The sequence below is a fragment of the Anabrus simplex genome, chromosome 8, assembly GCF_040414725.1.
Source record: "Anabrus simplex isolate iqAnaSimp1 chromosome 8, ASM4041472v1, whole genome shotgun sequence".
NCBI lineage: Eukaryota > Metazoa > Arthropoda > Insecta > Orthoptera > Tettigoniidae > Anabrus > Anabrus simplex.
This window is the reverse complement of record NC_090272.1, coordinates 104,212,637-104,236,118: the sequence shown is the minus strand read 5'-3', so window position 1 is coordinate 104,236,118 and position 23,482 is coordinate 104,212,637. Positions and strand designations below refer to the sequence as shown.

The window sequence follows — 23,482 nt, the reverse complement described above, 5'->3', positions numbered from 1 at the left end:
TTCGTTTTTTTCTTCAAAAAGTTTCCTATAATGTTATGCAAGGAAGAGAATGAAACTACAGATGAGGTGGTGAATAAGCTTCAGAGGCAGTTCACAGCTCTTCAGGTAGATGACACTTTGGTTGCAAATCAAGATGCTGCAAGCGATTCCTGTTGGGCTCAAATATCAAGAATTCATGGAGCTGATGGACTTCTCAAGTATAACAGAATTTCTAGAGTAATTCTCTCTATTCTCACCATACCCCATAGCAGTGTAGAAGGTGAATGTGTTTTCACCCTTGTGAAGAAAAATAGAACAGTTCAGATCATCCATGTTGAATGAATCTCTGGAGTCTATTTCTGTTTTGAAGACCAGGTGTTCTCGACATACCAGGCAAAGTATTAACTTGCATCTTGGAAGGGAGGATTCGATCAGTGGTTGAGAGGAAGTTGGACGAAAACCAGTGTGGTTTCAGGCCGCAGAGGGGCTGTCAGGATCAGATTTTCAATATGCGCCAGCTAATTGAAAAATGCTATGAGAGGAATAGACAGTTGTTTGTTTCGTAGATCTAGAGAAAGCATGTGACAGGGTACCGAGGGAAAAGATTATCGCCATACTGGGGGGGGGACTATGGAATTAAAGGTTGATTATTAAAAACAATCAAAGCCAATTGTGTTAACAATTGGGCTTCAGTGAGAATTGAGGGTAGAATGAGTTCTTGGTTCAAGGTACTTACAGGGGTTAGACAAGTTTGTAATCTTTCACCTTTGCTTTTCGTAATTTACATGGATCATCTACTGAAAGGTATAAAGTGGCAGGGAGGGATTCAATTAGGTGGAAATGTAGTTGTTGTTGCTAGTTGTTTTACGTCGCACCGACACAGATAGGTCTTACAGCGGCGATAGGACAGGAAAGGGCTAGGAGTGGGAAGGAAGCGGCCGTGGCCTTAAGGTACAGCCCCAGCATTTGCCTGGTGTGAAAATGGGAAACCACGGAAAACCATTTTCAGGGCTGCAGACAGTGGGGTTCGAACCTACTATCTCCCGAATACTGGATACTGGCTGCACTTAAGCGACTGCAGCTATTGAGCTCGGTTGGAAATATAGTAAGCAGTCTGGCCTATGCTGATGACTTGGTCTTAATGGCAGATTGTGCCGAAAGCCTGCAGTCTAATATCTCGGAACTTGAAAATAGGTGCAATGAGTATGGTATGAAAATTAGCCTTTCGAAGACTAAATTGATTCAACAGAATTGAATGTCAGATTGGTGATACAAAGCTGGAACAGGTAGATAATTTCAAGTATTTAGGTTGTATGTTCTCCCAGGATGGTAATATAGTGAGATTGAATCAAGGTGCAGTAAAGCTAATGCAGTGAGCTCGCAGTTGCGATCAGCAGTGTTCTGTAAGAAGGAAATCGGCTCCCGGACAAAACTATCTTTACATCGGTCTGTTTTCAGACCAACTTTGCTTTACGAGAGCGAAAGCTGGGTGGACTCAGGATATCTTATTCATAAGTTAGAAGTAACAGACGTGAAAGTAGCGAGAGTGATTGCTGGGACAAACAGATGGAAACAATTACAGGAGGGTACTCGGAATGCAGAGATAAAGGCTAAGTTAGGAATGAACTCAATGTTGAAGCTGTACACATAAACTGGCTTTGATGGCAGGGTCATCTAAGGCGAATGGAGTAGGATAGGTTACCTAGGAGAATAATGGACTCTGTTATGGAGGTAAGAGAAGTAGAGGGAGACCAAGATGACGATGGTTATACTCAGTTTCTAACTATTTAAAGATAAGAGGTATAAAACTAAATGAGGCCACAGCACTACTTGCAAATGGAGGATTGTGGTGACTTTTAGTAAAATCGTGCTGGCTTTCAAACTGAACGCTGTAAGGTATAACGGTCTATAATGATTCTGTATGTATGTATGTATGTATGTATGTGGAGTAGGAGGTAAGCTTCAATTGGCTTATGAAAATAGTTTATTATAAATTGAAATATAGGTTAAGAATTACTTTTTAATCCTCATTGTAATGTCCTCAACTCCTTTTTACTGTAGGAATAGGTAAGCCATCTAAAACATTATCCTGTATTGTAGATAGGAATCCAAAAATCTATTTAATATAGGTTGCATTTTTTCTATTGATATGAAATTCTAAAACTTGGTGTGATTAGATAGGAAACCTGTTCATTTGGTTAAATGTATTACAAATTGTCCTTTGTTTCAGACTTACTCCAAAAATTGGCTTCCCCTGGTCTGAGATTCGCAACATCTCTTTCAACGATCGAAAGTTCATAATCAAGCCTATAGATAAGAAAGCACCAGACTTTGTCTTCTTTGCCCCTCGAGTTCGTATAAACAAACGAATTCTGGCCTTGTGCATGGGCAATCATGAGTTGTACATGCGTCGCCGTAAACCTGACACTATCGATGTACAGCAGATGAAAGCCCAAGCCCGAGAAGAAAAGTTGGCCAAACAACAACAGAGGTACAGTGACTCAAATTTTCTGGTTTTATTTAGTAGGGGACTTTAATTTTTATGTAAACATTGGAAACTTGTTTCTTTCTACAGTTTGCATACAAATGCTATGAATGATATTCCTTAGATTAGAAATTCTTTTGAGTAGTAAATTTTTTTGTCAGGTTTAGAAGTACCCTATCCAACAAAATGAAGGTGGGCATAATCAACCTCATGACCCTGATAGGAAAGGCAGAAGTGGTTTTTTTATGGAGAAAGAGGGTATAGAAATTATGGGGTCAAACAAATTTAAATGGAAGGGGAAAGGAAAGAAAGAAAATGAGCAAGTGGTGGTAGAGAGGAAAAAAAAGAAAAAAAAAAGAAAAAAAAAAAAAAGAAAAAAAAATAGTGGGCCTGCCAATTTCAAAACAGCTGGAGGAATACCAAAACAGATGGAGATGTTCAAGGAAAAAAGAGGGAGAACGAGAACAAGGCGGTTTGATTCAATAAAGAGGAGTGCAAGAAGAATAAACCTGGACTGAGACAAAATGATGAGAGGAATGGTAGGAGAGAGGAAGGAAGGGCCATAAATGCCCTGACCCGGCAGGACCTGGATAAGGGGAAAGGATGACGATTAGTAAAGGTTTTTTGGCTATATGCATCTTTTGGCTTTTAAGTGTTCACATAACCTGAGGATGAATGTATTCACGTGGTAAAAAGACATTCCAGTGGAGTTATTTGCCTAGTAGAAAGGTGTAGTCTCCTTTTATTTCGATCTAAATTAATGTTGTTTTTTAAATACAAGTTCTCTGTGTTTTATCCATTCCCTGTGCATCAAAGTTATTTCTAGTGTGATTAATAACTTTACAGAGAAAAACTTCAGCTGGAAATTGCAGCAAGGGAACGCGCAGAGAAGAAACAACAAGAATATGAAGAGCGACTGCGAACTATGCAAGAGGAGATGGAGAAAAGGCAGCAGGATCTAGAACAGGCACAAGATATGATCCGAAGGCTTGAGGAACAGCTCAAGATGCTGCAGGCGGCAAAGGAAGAACTTGAAGCTCGGCAAAATGAGTTGCAGGTTGGTCACTCATTAAATATTTCGAATACTGTAAAAAAAATTGTATTGAATGGTGAATACAGTTTAGTCTTCAATTCTAGGCTATGATGGAACGTTTGGAAGAGAGCAAGAACATGGAAGCAGCAGAACGTGCGAAATTGGAAGAAGAGATCCGTGCCAAACAAGAAGAAGTTATGAGAATCCAGAACGAAGTTGAGCAGAAGGATGAAGAGACGAGACGCTTACAGGTAAATTATACTTTTCCATGAAAAATTGTGAGTTTTGACTCGCATTGAAAAATTAGAATATGTCACAAATTAGAGCAACAACAGAGTTGTAATGAATAGCATTGCGGAAGAATGTTGAAGATGGTGGTTAAATTTTTACATGATCCCAAGCGAGAAGCATAGAAATAGAAACTGTTATGTTAACTGTTAATAGGGGACTGTGGAATTAATGTAGTTCGTTCAGAAGATCATAAGGGTGCTTTCTAAAACCTAGAACGGTCTTCTGAAATTTAACTTTTAGGAAGATAATAAGAGTGGTGGCAAGACTTTTTTTTTTGTCAAATCTCTGATACTGATAAGATGTTTTAATTATCCTGGCAAAGTTAGGGATCTTACTCCCTTCCCTACTTAACCAGTCTTAACCTAGAACACTCTTACTAATTACTAGTTATAAATGATGTAAAAAAATAAGATGAAGTAAAGAAATATGTTAACAATAAATACAGAATAGTATGTACAAAATAATCAATCCTAGTGATATGAAGATAGAATCACACACATGCACAAAATGAATTCATTGTACAAACATAGAAAAGACATGAATATAAAATAGTAGATACACTAATTAAAAGAAAATTGCAATAAGATGATTCATGTTTGCCTAGTACTTCGACACAGGCAATTTTATAAGCAGAGTTGCTCGACATGCTTCTGTCATTGGTAGGAGAGTCCACTGTTAGGCTGGGGTAACAGTGAATGATTTAGCGTAGATTGTCATTCTGTGTTTGGGAAGGAATAAACACATGGTGCTACAGGATCAGGTATTCCAACAGCTCCACTTGAGAGTGGAATGAGTTTAGTCAAATGTTCATACTGTTTTTTTTTTTTAAATCAGTTTTGTCCAGGGTTAGATCTTCATTTTTTTACATACTTTTTTAAGATTGTATTGCTGAGCAGGCTTTCAGCACTTTTCAAAGCAGATACTGGGCTTTCGGGCAGGAATAGTCTTGATAATTTGCAATATGCTTCGAAGATGTCTCTCGACTTGAGAAATTCTTGTCACTGCTGTTTGTCATGGCTCACTTCTCAGAAAGTGGGACGAAGTCTTTACAAAATGTAGTTTCTTTGCACTTTTACTAATTTTGATGTGTTACTTAAGACTAACTTTTTGCAGTTGCTATTTTTCAGTGATGCACTCAATCTTTTGGCACCATCAGGCATTATATACAGTATTGTATTCTCATGACCTGAAACAGATGCTGCTTCTAAAAGTCAAATATCACTCAGTGATCATGGTATCTCGAGATCCAAAAGAACTAAAAAGGCTGAAATTAGGATCATAGGTTCATCTTCTGCCCTGGAGGTGCACTCAGAAAAGATTTTTCAAAATTCAGCTTCAGTAGATTTAGGACCTTTACCAAAATGGCACGCTTAGGTGTTAATGTGGGCAAAGATCGAATTTGTCGTACCATGATGAGACACAGCTTATTTTAACACTTTCACTACCGGCTCCTCAGCGGGTGCTTTAAACCTCCAGCCCAGCCTTTTTAAATCCCCTCAGCTCTATAGCACACTGTTACATTCAATGTTACTGTAAGAAAACTATCATAAGTACAACATCGAAATTTTCAACATACCTTCAGGATAACTAGTAGTGCTTGAGGCTGTGGTACCGGGTTTATCATTTTCCTGGATGGAGAGGCACACCACAATTTCCACAGAACCACCTGGTTTCGCGCTGGTTATTGCTTTTCGCGCACGCTCTGGACAGTCTAGTTGGGAAATTGTCTGATTTCATGCCTGGGAATTTATGAAGTACGTGCTCCTTTATTTTTCCATCAAGTCGAAATGGTGGATCATCGGCCAGAGTTCTCTTAGGAGGCTGCACCGTTGGGCTACATATAGATGCTGACGAACCTACTGAAGACTGAGATGGGACCGGTGACACAGAAATATTCGTGGCTTCTGATAGTTCTTCATGTTCACTGTCTTGTAAGAAGTTTTTACATATAGTCTGCATGAATGTTAAAAAAGTTATTTTTGAGTTCGGATTCAATTTTTGGAAAAGCTGGAATGCATTAAAAATGTACACTGCAAAATGTAGAAAAACATTTTTTGGCCACTTCTCTGTTTTTCGCATGAACGGATACATTGCCAAATACTGGTCGGCTGTATCCACTCCGTGCATAAACTGATTAAATCAATGATGCTTACAGGTTTCATTTTTATTTTCCCAAACCTGTTAGAAAATTCAGCCATTTCTGCAGAATGTACTGTTGAAGCCATGGTAATTACTTTTTTGTCCTTGCATGAACATAGCAATACTTCATTGTCCCTATCGAAAGTAATTTCCCCTGTTTTCAACTTTCACTGAATTCCTTAGAAAATCCCCTATTCTGCCTTATTGTCCCACATACAGCCGTTTCTCGCTATGCCCACCAGCAGAACCAATTCATGTTGTCTAATAAAAGGGCAACACACACAGCAGAGCTGAACATATTTTAGTTGAATTTCATCCATACATTTGGCATCTTTTTAAAATTGAAAGTGTTTTATCTCATATACACACAGGAAGACTAAACTTTTTACCCATGCAATTTTACAAACTCCAAGAATAGCAGCTGAAGTGTACAACTGTGAATAAGACTTAAATACGGAAGTTAGTCGATGTATTGACCAACAAGCAAGAACGAATGTTCATATGCATGAAGTGTTTTTATATATTGTATTTATCTTGTACATACATATATATATATAAGTTAGTTTAGGTAAAGACATGTTTTATACACTAGAGTAGAGAAAACGGTACGGTATCGTAATCTATAATCTTCATTTCCGTATTGACAATTGCACAATTAAAAATAGAATCAGAGATAAGGCTTTTTTCAGATGATATTATTCTGTGTAGATAAGTATTGTAAGCAATAGCAAAAAGACCTAGACAGTGTTTTGAGATACACAGCAGGCAATGGTATGATAAATGGGCTTAAAAGTCAGGTGGTGAGTTGCACTAATGGGAAAAATCTTTTCAGTTTTAATTATTGCGTTAATGGGGGATCGCTGTAAGTACCCAGGTGTTAATATCAGGAAAGATCTTCTTTGGCGTAATCGCATAAATGGGATTGTATATAATGGGTACAGATCTCTGCATATGATTGAGGTTATTTAGGGGTTGTAGTAAGGATGTAAAGGAGAGGGATATAAGTCTCTGATAAGACCCCCAACTAGAGTATGGTCGCAGTGTATGGGACCCTCACCAGGATTACTTGATTCGAGAACTGGAAAAAATCCAAAGAAAAGCGGCTTGATTTGTTCTGGGTGATCTCCAGCAAGTAGCGTTACAAAATTGTAGCAGAGTTTGTGCTGGGAAAACATGGAAGAGACGAGCTGCTTGACTAAGTGGTACATTTTAAGCTTATTTAAAGATATGAACTTCATTAATGTTTCCGTATTGAACTGAGATCAATGATAAGATATCTATTAGGTTCAACTTAATAGATATCTTAACATTCTAAGCTGTCAATGGAGCGATGGCTGGAATGACATTAGTAGAAGAATAAGTTGGAGTGGTGTTTTTTAAAGTAGCAAAGATCACAATATGAAGATAAAGTTGGAATTCAAGAGAACAGATTGAATAATTTATAAGGGAAATTGTTCAATAAATGTCCAAATTCTTTGCAATCATTTAAGAAATGGCTAGGAAAACAAATCGAGAATCTGCTACCTGAGTGACTGCCCTAAGCGCAGATCAATGTTAATTGATCATTACATGTACGAGATGTAGTTTTAAAAAACAACTAAAAATAGCCTATTCAAATTGATTGCTATTGTAGAACAAAAATTTAGACTTTTGAAGACAAAGCATTTAATCGTATATGATACACTTCTTTGTTTTGACTTCCTTGTAACTTTTTCTAATGCTTTTGTAAAGCACTGTAATCACAGGTCTCACCATGGAATATTTTTTGTTACTTCAATCTCGATTACCTTTAAGTTGTGTATTTCAACATTGTGTTTAAATGGCATGCCATTTTTATTTTAGTCTCTTTTTACAAACTTATGACAATCGGTCCCATGAGTAAGATTTATCGGTGTACAACAGAGTAAATCTTAATTTTGTAATGCACTCTTTACAAAAGATGTGCCTTGATATTCCTTTAAAGACAGTCCATCATTGAAGGAATAGAACTATCAATGTTGGATGCAAGAAGATTGTATTGATTACACCCAGAGATGGTCATGTTCCTAATTATATTATTGACAATACATGTAAAGATCATATTTTGTGTTTGTAATTATAGCTTATTACACTTTCGTAAACATACTTTGTTTCAGAATGAAGTAGAAGATGCTAGACGGAAACAAGAAGAAGCCAGTGCGGCCCTTTTCCTGGCTACGACGACGCCACAGCATCATCACGTAGAGGAGAATGAACACGATGAAGATGACGAACTGGTCAACGGTGATGTGAGCAGAGATCTGCCTACAGATTCCAACATTGTAGATCCTGTTGAAGAACGGCGAACGCTGGCAGAGAGGAATGAACGTCTCCACGATCAGCTTAAGGTCTGTATCAACTCGGATCACATGAACAGGGTATTCTTTATTTTGTTTTCAAACTTGGTCATGTGTCTTTTAGTATAAATTTTCCATTTACAGAACTTTAAAATTCCCAACATTTTGTTGCTGTGTTAACAAGGAAGGTGGAAATAGTAATTTAAATTATTCCTGATAAAGTGCTATTCAGTTTTAGTTTTAATTGATAATCACTTAATAGGGTGTAGCACTATACAGCATTCGTATGAAGTGTTAAAAAGGATACACAAGGAATGCCATTACAGCTTGAATTCTCAAAATATTATTTCTGGATTTCTCAGTAATAATTTATACCCCTTTCCTGTCCCTTGTTTAAGAATATTGCGAGTTTTCACGCACTGAACGCAGTGTGTGCTGCCAGTACCGGAAAAATAGGCACTTGTGAAGTGGTATATCTTGCGGAGTTGTCTTTGTTTTGGCAGCAAAGTGGTGCCAAACTCTGTTTCATTGTCAATACTGTGTGCACGACTGTTGAAGTATTTATTGCGATTTTGGTTGCCAACTTTACATATGTTGTTGTTCTAGGATATATGCTAATCACGTGTTACGAAATGCAAAAGGTTTGAAATGAAGTGATTTCTTGTGCAGAAAAAAGTGTGATGACATTACCGTGACTAGTGACACTAGTAATAAACCAAAAATAGTTCAAAAATTTAGGGAGAAATACTCGAAAGAATGGCCCTGTTTACTACGTTCCTCAAAATCTCATTCACACGTGTTTTGTAGTGTGCGTAGCTGCGATTTTTCAGATGCGCATGATGAGGAAGAACAAGGCTGAATTCTGTGCCAATATGAACACCGAACTGTTAAGTGCTCTGTTAGTGCATAGGATGCACATGATGTCAAAAGAGAAAGCATGTCACCAGTGTACGTTTACCAAACAGGAATTACAAGCTGCTAAGGGATCAACTACAGTACTCAAGTAAAGAAATGATCCTTCAACCTCCACTCAGATATGTACTGCAGATCACCTGTTACTTTAGCAGGTAAGCAGTGTAAGAGAAGGCCTAATGGCCTTAACACCGCCAATAGACATTTACCGTAGAAATCCGCTATAGAGAGTACGGCATATAACGAGAACTCCGTTATAACGATAACTTTGTCCGTCCCTTACGAATCCCTATATTAAACTGTGTATTATCCTTTGGTTACAGCGAGAACCCTATCACTTCAATTATTTTAATTTTTAACATTAAAACCCTATCACTGACGCATCCATTATTACGAGCAATTATGCGCGCTCGATTTTTTCCGTTGCAGATATGTATGCACTCAGTCATTATACTGCATCGATCGGTCATCTTTGGCACCGTATCGTTTTCTCGCTATGCCCACCTGCGAGCGCTCTCGTCGACATTTGAAGGCAATGTCGGAGTAGATTAGTAATACCTGTCAACTGCTCTTCTGCAAGGAAAATGAAAGGCGGAGAACATGTTTTTGTAATGAATGCATAAATGTGTCCGCTAACCATTGTTAACTCGTTAAAGATAAACTCTGAATAAACGATGGCTTAATTTTAATGCTAAATACCGGAATTAAGTAAAAATGAGATAGGCCTACACACTTCAAGATATGGCAGTGTGTGTCGTTGATTATGAGGTTAGTTTATATTTTCTCGCGTCCGTTAAATTACGGAAAGGCGCTTATCATGTAAATTTATAGAGAGGTTATAATTTCTCTACTGGCGCTTGTAGTATGTTTTCATCATACATACAGTACAGTTAAGTTAGGATAGGACACTATTTGAATAACAAAACTGAAACTTTTGCCACAGAGTGCGATCGATCATCTTCGGTACGGTATAGTTTTCGCGCTATGTGCATTTGCGAGCTCTCTCGTCAACATTCGCACGCGATATTGGAGTTGATTAGTAATACCCGCCGACTGTTGTTCTCTAAAGAAAATTCGAAATGAAAGAGGATAACACGTTTTCGTAAAATGCGTAAATAACGTAGCCAATAGCAGTTAACTCGTTAAAAATAAAGGCTGAAGTAAACGATCTCTTAATTTTAATGGTATACCGTATACTGAAATTAAGTAAGAATGTGATACACCTCAAGATATGGCAGGGTACATCACTGATTACAGAGGATAGTTTATATTTTCTCACGTCTAGTTAAATTTTGGAAAGCTATTCCCATATCAGTTTTTAGCGAGGAGGTTATCATTTTTCTACATGCATGCATTTCAAATAGGTTTCCATGATACATATACGGTTAGGTTAGGTGACGCCGTTTGATCAAGAAAACTGAAATATTTGCCACAGAAGCATCTGGAGTGATACCATATTTCTCCAAATCCAAGAAGACTTTTTTTCTTCAGAATCTCATGGTAAAAATCAAGGGTCGTTTAACGTTTTTGACCTGGTAGTAATGAACACCACTGGCAACTACCGCAGTAACCACGCTGTTTCTTTTCAACCCCACGCGCACGTACAAAAATCTCGTTGACAATAAACGACTGCCTCTTTATCATACATTGCTAGCCGTAGTGACCGGTTGTACAGTTCCTATGTGTAATGTCACTGGTTCTTGGTAAATAGTGAAGAGAGAATGACATTCTGTTATCCTCTACAAAAACGTTTCTCAAATCTGAAGAATGGCATCAAAACATGCGAGCCTTCGAATTCTTAGAAAGGCCACGGCTACTCAGTAGTATAATACCAATATAAATGGTCCGTTATTGGACATTATAAATTTTCCAGCTAACTCATTCCTAGTTGCCAGCGTTTCGCCCTCGTGTGCTAGGGTGGGCTCATCAGTTGGTACCTAGCACACCTACCAATACGCTGGCTAGTGCATACCGTGGAGGCCACTGCGTAGGCTAACTAGAGCCACCGGCAGTGCCAATGCACTAAGAGACTTTGTCTCATTATCAAAAATTGATGCCTACTTGGCCATCAGATGATACAGATGTTGATTCCCATAGGGAATCTGAAATATTTGTCCTGAATGAGTAAATTTATAATACCAATATAAATGGTCCGTTATTGGACATTATAAATTTTCCAGCTAACTCATTCCTGGTTGCCAGGATGAGCCCACCCTAGCACACGAGGGCGAAACGCTGGCAACCAGGAATGAGTTAGCTGGAAAATTTATAATGTCCAATAACGGACCATTTATATTGGTATTATAAATTTACTCGTTCAGGACAAATATTTCAGATTCCCTATGGGAATCAACATCTATATCTACTCAGTAGTAGTTATAACGCGCCTGCTGTACCTGACGCTTAGTAAAATTAAGTTTTATAGACAGCAGGAATATTTTCGTGATAGATCGTCATATTGTAAAGGTACGTCGAACAGGTATTGCAGACAAATTTTCAACGGGTTCCTGTCGATGTGATGCCAATTTTAAGTTAAAGGCTATTAAACACTTGGAAATGTGTAATAATTGCACCGCCGAAAAAAAATACGGCATAACTAAAGCCAATGTTAGACGTCTACAAATAGTCTAAAATGCGTACTGTAAAAGAAAGACATTCATAATATGATTTTACAACGCGCTTTTTAAGCCGCATTAAAATTTTTTTGAAGGAAAAAGTGGGGGTCGTCTTGGATTCGGAGAAATACGGTAATATATTTTTTCAGAATGAAAATAAACACACACTTTAACATAGTATCGGATTTCGAAAAACAACAAACAAGTAAGCCGTAGTGTGGATATTATCTGCGAAAACGCAAGTTTTGAACAAACTGATTGCCATAAATTCCCGATTTTTACAAAAAATTTGATATAACAACAATCCACTATAGTGAGTGAAGTTTTCGCCGTTATGAATTCTCGCTATAACGGACTTCTAACTGTATCTATCTCTATGCCAGTCTTTGAATATGTTACATCTGGTTGAATTGTATATTGTTCATTGACTTTTGAATGATATGTAAGTTAGTAAGATCTCGGGGGAAAAAAAAGTTCTACGCACCCCCCCCCACACACACACACACACACACACAATCCCGGTTGCCATAACGGCTGCATTACAAATTGCCTTTCTTGAAAGTAGGCATCTCTGGTAATACTCTAATACGTGCTACCTATCCCTAAAATGCTAGTCATATTTGACCTTTTTTAGCTCATATTTAGCTAATTCTTAGGGCATATTGTTTACTTTAGTTCATAAATCAATGTCCCACTCCAGTCGCCTGGGTGTGGTTTTCATAAACTTCCAAATTCTAATTGAAATACATAGTCATTTTAATCTTAAATTATGTAGATTTCTTTGCAGATGTTCTTTGATCTTAAAATTGGAATTCAACAATACGGAATAAAAATTAAATTTGTTGCAATGAGACTTTTTAAAAACGTTTGTACATATTCGTTAATCCTTCTTTGTTATTGCTTTATTGTTGGTGTTTGCTTTTCTTAATAAAGAAAAAAGGAATGAATGAAAGGAGAACTTTCACTATGGTTGAGAAGATTCAAATCTTGGCAAAAGTTGATTCGTTCTGGGGAACGCAAGTTGCAGCTTGGTATCCATGCTAATTCAGTGGTGAAAACCAGGAGTAGCATAACATCAGGTGCTTTGGAATGCAGACCAAACTCAACAAAAAAATACGCACACTGTATTCCTATGAAGAGTAACTGAAAAAAAAAAAAAAAAAAGTAAAAGTTGGTTTGAAACTTCAAGAGCCACAGACATTCCAACTGATGGTGTGCTTTTAAGGGAATAGGTGCGTAAATTGGTGAACATTCTTGGCACTGAAAATTTTAGTGCGTCCAGTGGCTTGATCGTTTGATTTAGGAAAAGGTGTGACGAAACTGTGGAAGAATGGATCAGTGGAAGATTTCAGGAACTGGGCAAAAAAATACGAAACCCAAGAACATTTTTCACCTGGACGAAACTGGACTTTTATTCAGTGTATTGGCCAGCAAGACTTCGGCTTTCAAAGAGGATAAATGTCATAGTGGGAAATGCAGCAAAATGAGGGAGCTGATGCTGATGACTCTGAGAACTTCCCTTTTGTGATAAGGAAATCTAAACAGCTTTGTTGCTTTAAGAATGCGAGAGCGTTACAGACTGTCAATAATGCCAACCATAAAGTTTGGATGATCTCGGATCTTTTTCTACAGCACTTAGCTGCTCCTGATTCAAAAATGGGTGCACAAAATAGGAACGTCCTTTTTCATAAACTGTTGTCATGCACATCCCATGGACATTAATTTGAGGAATGTGCAGGTAGAATTTCTGCCTGGTAACTGCACAAGCAAGCTGCAGCCCATGGATTTAGGGGGTTATACATTCCTTTGTCACTTTATAGAGGAACCTGAAGCAAATTTTATTCCTTATGGATGCTGGAAAGGATCCATTGGAAAATCTCAAGGGAATCTTGGATATGCTTGACTTCATTGCAAAGTCTTTGAAAGCTGTGAAGCAGACTACCATCTCAAATTGTCCCTTGAAAGCAAGATTCTGAATGAATCATCCCTACCCTCAGCTAGTAGTAGTAGTAGTAAAATTGTATTACCAAAGACTTCTTTCAGGTGGATGATGCTGTGATAACTGCAGAGGAGTGGAGTTGGTTACAGAACAAACAGCAGCCAAATCTCCTGCCTGTGACAATGAAGAAAATTAGCATATGGTAGTAAAGTAATGCCTACCAGTTCTGAGACAAGTGCAGCAGTGGATACTCTGCATCTGTAGACGGGGATGGAAATAATTTTCATAACCTTTATGAGCTTCAAAAATAGAGGTCATTAGGAATAATACCATATTTATGCAAATAACTTACGGATGCTAATTCTTGGAAGGCTCATTTTGAAAATAATGAAATGAACTAAAATTCCTCCCATTGAAAGAGTAACATAGGCATAAACATTTCAGATCACTCCAAGGTCCACGTGGTCTTTATGCAAATATGAACATGTAATTTACGGATATAACTGCTTTGCCCGAGATGCTGATAATGTCATCACTGCTATGAAATGCCATGAAAAACAGCAAGTAGGACTACTTACGTGACAGATATTTAATCTGAACTTGCAGTAGGCTCAATTCCCTGTCGGAAGATTCATTGTCTCATCACTAGAATCCTCTCCTAAATTACTTACAAATTTGTCACCCTCCACATCTAAAATACATCTCACACGCAGTCTCTTTTTACTCCGATAGTAACACAACCAGTGGTGGATAATACTTTCCGTGCAATGTAAACATTTGAAACACACACCGGCGAACTGATATTAGTTTTGCAATACAGAAAAACCATGTTATGTGATTTCGAATTAACCACCAATTTGTAATTCAGAAATGCCAATCCTTGCTGCGTCACAAAATATTCTAAGACCCATTAATGCATGTATTCACCTTGTTTCTCAGTTTAAACCTTTCAAACGCCATGCAGAAAACTATTTCTGAAATGTATCCAGCAAGGTACATTTTCATTATTCGAATACTGCACTTGGATAAATCAACATAACCTCACGCAATTGAGGGGGGGGAACACAATTCTAAGAAGAGAAAAAGTCATGCTGGCTCCCTTGTACAGGTGGTTTTTTTGTTTTTCTTTTACTGTACAGTTTGCATTTTTAGATAACTTGTACTTGCCCAGAAAGTACCTGGCGCCCTTAAAAACATTGAACTTTCCTATGACGAAGGGAGACATCGCTAGTGTTCGTGGATTCTGCTTCTCCACACACTGCCTTCTCCGTGATATTGTGGCGTTCCTTAAAATGCCGAAAACAAAAGAATTATGGTTTCACTTGAACTTAGCAAATATGAAACACATACTATAGACACACTGAAGTGAGTGAAAGTGCAAAAAGCTACCCCTGCACGTTCTGGAAAACTCGTTCTATTGTGACATGGAGAAACTTTGAATTTAAATGGCTCTGTAAAATACTATTTTAAAAAATGTAAAGGCAGTTCGGAATTAAAAGTCTGTATAGTTCTCTGTTTAAATATGACATATGGGGACAGTTTTGTTCCATCTGCAGTTACGCAAAGCATAACTGTACACCCAACATTAAACTAGCTGAGCGAAGAGTGTGTTGCTAACCTAGACACAAATAAAATCCGCACCCTAATTTTGTGCCTCAGTTTTTAAAAAAATGCGGGCCTTAACACCATCCCATTTCCTCAATGGAGAAAAGACCACAACTCTTCCGACAGGACTGGAACCATAAACAAGGAAAGACCTAAATAAGGAATTTAGTTTGAAGATTAAATTCATGGGTGATCTTGAACAGCGGTGGAAGGAGTACCTCCTCAAACTGCCAAACTACTATGATGGAAGGTGGCTCATAGTGGACATCCGAAACTCCAAGTAGGGGATATTGTTTTCTTACAAGATGTTAAAAGACGATGTGCTGCCCAGGTTGACGTGGAGAAGAGCTCACATCAAGGAACTTCTCCCAGGAAGAGACGGACTGGTAAGAACAGTCATCCTACGTCAGCCAGTTGGATCCAGAATTAGCCGAACGGTACAACTGGTCATCCCTCTGGAGATTGACCAGGTTGGGGGGCATGTTGGGATCTTGCCTAACATATCTTCTTTTACTCTGCGAACAAAGCATTTTGTTTAAATATAGTCTCTGTAAATAAAGTAATGAATTGCTACATAATAGTGTTTTATTAACCTAGCTCTCACATCACAATTCACAACACCGTCCGTGGACTCGTGATTGGTGCTCGAGGCACAATTCCTAAATTTCCTGCACAGCTGTGGGATTCCTTTGGTCTCAGCCAGACAAGACTTCACGACATCGCTATCGTCACAATGCGTGGTTCACGAATCATATTCAGCTATCACTTATATAGCATTTGGCAAGCTGTACATCATACTGTCTTTCCCAATTTGTTTCGGAGTCTTGTGATTTTTGCTATTTCTATCTGACACATTCTAGCAAATTCACCACCAATGACTTGGAGGATGCATTTTGTAGTCTGTATACTTTGTCCTTGTGGTAGCCTCCTCGTGGGGGTAGTAGTAGTAGTAGTAAATAATAATAATAAGAAGAATGATAACCTGATAAAGAATGTTTATTTTTATTATCTTATTTTTAAAAAGACAGAGCAAAAAGTAGTTCATTCTTTCATTTGGTTTACTGGACTGCTCAAACGACTAACCAAACTGTATCTTGATTAAAATCTTCTTTGATAAGATTTAGTACACAGATGTCTTAAATTCTGGATAATGCATGTTATTGTTGGTACAGTGTGAAAATCAGTTCATCTATACGATGATGAAATGTGAAACCCTTATACAGCTCAGCTTTTTAAGTGATATACTCCATAATTTAGAGAACATTCCTGGTCATTAATATTGTGACAGAATCCACCATTTTATAAGGCCTTGGGAGGAGCAAGTTAGCCTGGCCCCGGCCACAAGTGATGCCACTGAGTTAGGGGCCTCGCCGTTCACCACGCAGCGAGCCAATCAGGAACGAGGTCAACCCTCTCTGCACCTCATTGGAGTCTCCCGACTGTGGGAGATAAGACCAGAAGATGAACCCATATCATTCAGAATAGAGGGGACTGAAAAGGATGTTGATTCCCATAGGGAACCTGAAATACTTCTTCCGAAGGAGTAAATTTATAATACCAATATAGTTGTTATTGGACGTCATGAATTTTCCAGCTAACTCATTCCTGGTTGCCAGCATTTTGCCTCAGTGTGCCAAGTTGTGCTCATCAGTTGGTAAATATCACACCTACCAAGACGCATGGCTAGTGCATACCGTGGAGGCCACTGCATGTTAAACAAATTATTAATCTCTCTAACCAGATGATTTTATGTTTTTAACGTTATTATTTATATAAGATTTAATAATATTGCCAACTGATATCTTAGTTGGAATGTGTTTTCTTATAATCATACTGAAAAAGTGCAACAGCCCTTAACATTATGTAATATTGTCATCATATATCATTATATTAAGTACATTTGATACAATCAATTTTTAATCATAGCTATTGCTATATTTTGTTAATTCAATACATTACCATAATTTTACATTTCAATTCTTTTATAATGACATCAATTTTTTTTTTAAGTGTATAGATGTATAATCTTAGTAACTTATAAGTTAACTTTAAATCAGATGCCTGATTTAATCTTGAGGAGATACGATAGCTGATAATGCGTCCTAAGTGAGGCAAAACATGTCCCATTTTCATCTAATATAATAAGGATAAAATCCTTCAATTTTATGACCTTAATGTGTTGAATATGTGGATGAACAATAAACAATTATTTTAGCAAGTATAATAACTTTCAATATGGATCTACAATGATATTAATCACTTGCAAAGCCACGGAACCTCTAGGTAACGATGGTATGAGTGTAAATATTTTTCATATTACTTGTTCTTTAAAGGATATGCCTTGTCGAGAAATATCTTTCTGCTCCTCAGTGCATTGCATAATTAAATGTCTGATGCCTTCTTGTAATCTCACTCAACTGCAACCAACAGATGGTGTGGTACAGTTTGGCTTTGAGACTGCTTGCCATGTTAGCCAACCCCTAGATGCCAAGCCCATCCTGGCATTGTATGCCAGAGGCTGGGCGTGGTGGGGCATGCCTGGCACTAAGCTCTGAATGCCCTGTATATATATCTTCAATTTCTTTTGTTTATCTTGTATTGGTTCAGTGGCATTAACTTTTCTCTCTCTTTTTCCAGGCATTAAAGCAAGATTTGGCTCAGTCTCGTGATGAGACAAAAGAAACAGCGATGGACAAAATCCATAGGGAGAACGTCCGTCAAGGCCGTGATAAATATAAAACCTTGCGTGAAATTCGTAAAGGTAATACCAAGCGACGTGTTGATCAGTTTGAAAATATGTAATTTTTCAAATCGTCGGTAAGTGTGCGCTGCGTATTGAGCCTGACAAAATGGCTGATTGCAAGGAACTTGACATCCAGGTACTGAGCACAGGCCCTGGTCTGTATAGTTTTATATGATTTGCATTTTCATTTCACTTGAAAATCTCATTATGATATGAGAAAACCGTTTGGAAACATGGCTAAATTACAGTAGTAATTTAACACCTAGTTAACAAACAGAATTTTTCAAGTGTCCTCAAAGCACCTGACAGCAATCAGAATGATGTGTCCATGGCTCAGTGGCAAAAGGTTTGGTGCATAGGCAAACTGAGTGGTGTAAAGGAGTGGACATATCTTACATTAATTAAAAATTGTGGCCTTGGTATGTTTAACATTATAGCTCTTTTTCTAGTGAAGAAGAAAATGTTAAAAAAACAAACAATAGACTGTATGGAAAGGTACTTCTGGTTAATATTAACAACTTGTGAAACTGCAGGACTGAATAATTAAAAGATCTGCACAATTTATCATTTCAGCTATATATTATAATTTTATCAGGGGTATTAAGAGTTGTAATATGGTGTTCATTAAGAAATATTAGATGCTTGAATTAAGTGAATTTACAGAATTCAGAAGAAAATTTATTCCCTTTCTGCAGTTGGACTACCTTGTCCTGTATTTTCACAGGTTTTTGGTATTAAGTGAAAGGAGTGGACTTGATGTGATAGTCCATTTATTATTAGCAAAATAATTTATCAATATAAGGTATAAATAAGAGAATTTGATAATTATTTTAGTATACACAAATTTTGATTCCTTTAATCTAGGCAACAGTTCTGATTTTCTGATTATTGAAGTTGATTGTTATCAAGTGTATAATATACTCATTTATCACTTACATTCTTAAAGGATCTTCGTCTCATCATAGCATTCCAGATATTTTTTTTCTATAGCCTTCATGGATTTTTTCCTCAACTTAGAATGAACTAAGCAATGTCATTTGTAGCATTTACTATAGGTTACCTTAAGTTTTTTTTTCTCTGCATTTATCACATTGCTTGTTTTTATGTACTTTTTCTGTTCATTACAAATGACTAAATTATATGAAATCTATAAATATATATATATATTTTTGTTTGGAAGAAAGATATTCAGGTTTTGCAGTGCCATTCTTAAGGACTTCCATCTTAATATATTCTGTCCCTTGAGCCTTCAACTAGGATATTTAACTGGTGCTTCATAATAATGTACATAGTTTCCCAGTCAGTGTTGGTGCGCAAAGCAATTTTTCTTCCCTTTCCCATAGTAATAATTCTTATACATATATATACACATACTTTTCCCCTCTTCCCAGTTTGTTGACTAGTTCTGTATTTCATCAGCGATGCATTGTATGTGCTGCGAGTGTGGTAATATCTCCAAAGTATTAAGGAATCAGAAAAGTTGCCTTTAGAGTTGTTTAAATAAGTTTTGGAGATAAATTACCCCACTGATCACCACTGCCTGGGCAGAGGAATGCATCATTGACTCACTTGTTCCTGTTATAAAGAGAATTGTTGTTAACATGATAAAAAGCTAATTTTTATATAAGCTTGAAGAACCCGTTAATGAAGTATTAAATAGTTGATATCGAAATTTTTTTATCTACTTTTTGTAGTGGCAAAGTAGAATTCACTGTGTTTTTTTTTCTCCTGGTATGGGTTATATTTCGTACTAAAGAAGTATTTATGGACCCAGACATTTAACAACTAGTGTAAGTACTGTGAAGTGGCCATTTGTACTAATTTTCATTAAATTTGAATGAAAGTTGTGTGCAAAATTTATTATACAGGAAAAGATGAGCGAGATTAATTTTTATAGTATTTTCTGTATAGTGCTAGGGATATCAAGAAAAATAAAGAATTTTTTAATTTGCTTTGGATTTTCATTATACAAGGTTGGCAAATAAGCTGCGAGACTAGTTTAATATTTATATGTTGTAGATAGTTTTATCTTTAAAAACATGTTTTAAAGTGGTACTCCCACTTTATAAGGTTTCTGGACTTTGCTTGATTTCCTTTTATATATATCTTTTTGTCTTTAATTGGATTCTGGGAATGGTTAGATATTTTCTGGTGTCAACTTGGAGTACAGAATGGTTTTTCTACATTGTCCACTTCATTTCATGGTAATATTGAGCATGGATTGGGGAGATACTGAAGATTTCTTGAACAAAAATTCAAATAGCATTGAAAAGATGCAGACCCATCTTAGAGATTAAAACCCACAAATTACTACTACTACTACTACTACCAGATAGTTTTTTCACACAGTAACATGCATTAATAAATCATTTCAGATTCAGGCATTTTAATGAGCTTACTGGCTGTTTAACTTTCCCACCTTATTAGTCATAAAGTGAAGAAATGGCAGAACACATTGAAACCATTTTATTATTGCTTCACATGAATATGTAGCTACTCTAAATATATCCTTGCAAATTTAAATTTTGGAATATTTTTGTTTGCCAGAAGGTGGGGGGGAGGCAGTGTCTTAACAGTTCTGATAACCTCCTTTGTGATTTAGGGAACTTAGACTCTAGATTATATTTACTCTCCATACAAACGTGGTTGAACATTCATCTCTTATTTGGAAATTAAAAATTAGTCCTTAAACTCATTTGCCTAACTTTATAGTTACATAACCCTAATATTTCATTCCTTATTATTATTCAACAAATTTTGCAGTGTGCATCAGTATTTTCTTTCTGCTGTTTGTCTAAGTTATAAATAGACATAAGTTTTCTTTATTAGAAATACTATATAGGGGCCGATGACTTATATGTATGGTCCCTTTAAACAACAAGCAACATCAGACACAGTATATTTGGATTTGACTAGTTTTATTTGCTTTCTGAAGCTAGTTGTTACAGCCCCTCTTATTTTATCTTCTGATCTTATATCTTTTTCATAGGTCCAAAACTACTATGGGAATTAGCAAAGAGGTTATAAGTCAGAATAAACAAGAGGGAATTCAAGATGGCGGTGAATATGAGTAAACTGTATCGCTCTGCCGAAAATAGTGGAATTAATATATAATATTGTAAATTTGTAATACAGTGAAACCTCGATTCTCCGTTTTTCGAGGGACCATGAAAAATAAAACGTACAACACGGCAAAACTGAAAATCCGGGAATGAATGAAAACCATCAACAATTTGGCTAAACATCACAAAAATGAAATATGTATAATTATAATCTTACAAAAACTCCTAAACCAAACCAAACCAAACCAAACTACAGCCCCAGTGGGACTTTGCCTGCCAAGCGACCACTGCTCAGCCCGAAGGCCTGCAGATTACGAGTTGCGCATGGTCAGTGCGACGAATCCTCTCGGCCGATATTACTGGCTCTCTAGATCGGGGTCGCCATCTCACCATTAGATAGCTCCACAATTAAAGGTAATCGCGTAGGCTGAGTGGACCTGGAACCAGACTTATATCCAGGTAAAATTGCCTGGCCTGGTCGCAATCGAACCCGGGCCCTCTGAATGAGAGGCAGGCATGTCAGACAGCGAAACTGCATTAAGTACCGGTACGCGAGTTCAAAATCTCTATACTTTACATTCAATTTTACAGGGGAATATTCGTCAGTTTCCTGTGAAAACTTCTTTCAGTTCAGCAACTTTGATTACGCTAGCCAAACTCTTCGAAAAATCTAATAACGCCAAGCCAAACGACAATCGACCAAAAGTAGTTTTTAATTCTCTCATCTAATAAAATGAAGCACATTAGATACAAAAGCACCCAAAATGATGGCAAAATCCCTTCATTTCTTAATCTTTCATTGTAATTTGGTCTCCGGTATACGGGTATACTGTTTGTAGTCAGTTTCTGAAATCTCGTACCGCGCAAATTAGGCCTACATCGACTTTTAAAGGTTATGTTGAACTCGAAAACATGGTTTCAAATGTATCTATTCTTAAAAGTTCTCGAATGCATTATGTTCAATTCTGCCCGTCATAAATTCAATCAAATTGGAAAGATAAAAGAAATATCATCAAAACTTAAGAAATTACGGTTATTCGTGACCTTGAGGTCATCTGGAAAGCGCGCTCGCTGCACATGTCAGTACGAGTTGGAAATGGTACCAACCATTTAAATTTAACTTGCGCAAATAAAACGACTGCGGTTTTTGGTATTTTGACACGAAAACGTAAAATTCCCAGTCTTACATTAGGACCTAAACAGTTAATAGGCAATCCCAAGACCTCCCATGACTTTCTTTTTTAATGTAAGGTGCAACATCTGTTCCGGTCTCGCTAACATAATCATGTACGATAGTATCAAAAATACTGAATTTGTGTTAGGAAGGAACAGTTTCATTCTTGCCTGAAAGTCCAGTTACGTACAGTGCCCTGAGCAAAGTGCCGAAAACCTGTTCGGCGGTACGATCGAAAAAAGGTAAAAATATAAACATCTAACCCTGGACATAATATGGACGTTTTATAAGTGCGAACATTTGACGAAACTCGTTCCACCTTCAAGCAGAGCTATCAAAATGCGCCGTGTCTCCTTGCAATTGTTGTGGCCACTCTCTGCTGTATGATTTTCCGAGATTCTCTAAACAATACCACCCGAATGCGATGCTAAGATGGTCCCTTATGCAAGTTCACCGCCCATCGCTTTTCCAGTACCGGTTACAGTACTTGCTTTAATTATCGCAATGACGGGGCATTAATGCCAAGATCCATAAATGTCATAGCCGTCCTTTCGTGAGATACAGTTTATTAAAAAACGATTGATCGAGGATTTAGCGTTGATGGGACTGGAATTTCTGGACGATTGATCCGGGAAATTGTTTCTTCGAGGAACGGATAATGCGGGACTTTTACAATGTGATTTAATTACGATGCTCGCGGGACCACGTAATTTGAACGCATATTCCGGGAAAATATATTTTCCGGGATCGGATAATCGAGGTCCCACTGTAATTGTATTATGAAATATCCTTTAGTATAGAATTTGTTTTAAAAGAAAAAAGGCTAAATTTAGAAACGGTGAAACACGAGTTTCTGAAATGAATAACATTTAAAATATTGGAAGATTTCAAAAACACTTTCATTTACAAAAACAATACTGCTGTTACGGATCTTAAGAAGAAAGTCTACAGTTTTAATCAAGGAAAAATCACAGAAATATGTAGTGATTAAAAGGATTTTGACAGATGAAAATGAAAATGCATAATTTATTACGTCTCAAGGATTTATAACCAGACACTTTTCAAAATTATCATGCTTAGTAAGTACATATCTACAAAAAATAAGAAAGAAGAAGAAAATTCATGGATTCTTATGATGTTTGTAGAAAGGAAGTGGTCACCGTGTAGGAGCGGACTAGTTAATACCTGAC

The 23,482-nt window shown here is 37.1% G+C and overlaps 1 protein-coding gene across 5 annotated transcripts in view; it reads left to right on the top strand.

Moving 5' to 3' along the window:
* The window catches only part of Moe (Moesin), a 310,308-nt gene extending 290,301 nt beyond the window's left edge, over nucleotides 1-20,007 (top strand). For all 5 annotated transcript variants that reach the window (XM_067152408.2, XM_067152409.2, XM_067152411.2 and 2 more), the window contains 5 exons: nucleotides 2,210-2,470; nucleotides 3,311-3,521; nucleotides 3,602-3,748; nucleotides 8,063-8,293; nucleotides 17,951-20,007. In XM_067152408.2, the coding sequence (XP_067008509.1) occupies nucleotides 2,210-2,470; nucleotides 3,311-3,521; nucleotides 3,602-3,748; nucleotides 8,063-8,293; nucleotides 17,951-18,115 (1,015 nt within the window). In that variant the 3' untranslated portion in view covers nucleotides 18,116-20,007. The remainder of the gene's footprint in view (nucleotides 1-2,209; nucleotides 2,471-3,310; nucleotides 3,522-3,601; nucleotides 3,749-8,062; nucleotides 8,294-17,950) is intronic.
* The last annotated feature ends 3,475 nt before the right edge of the window (nucleotides 20,008-23,482 follow it).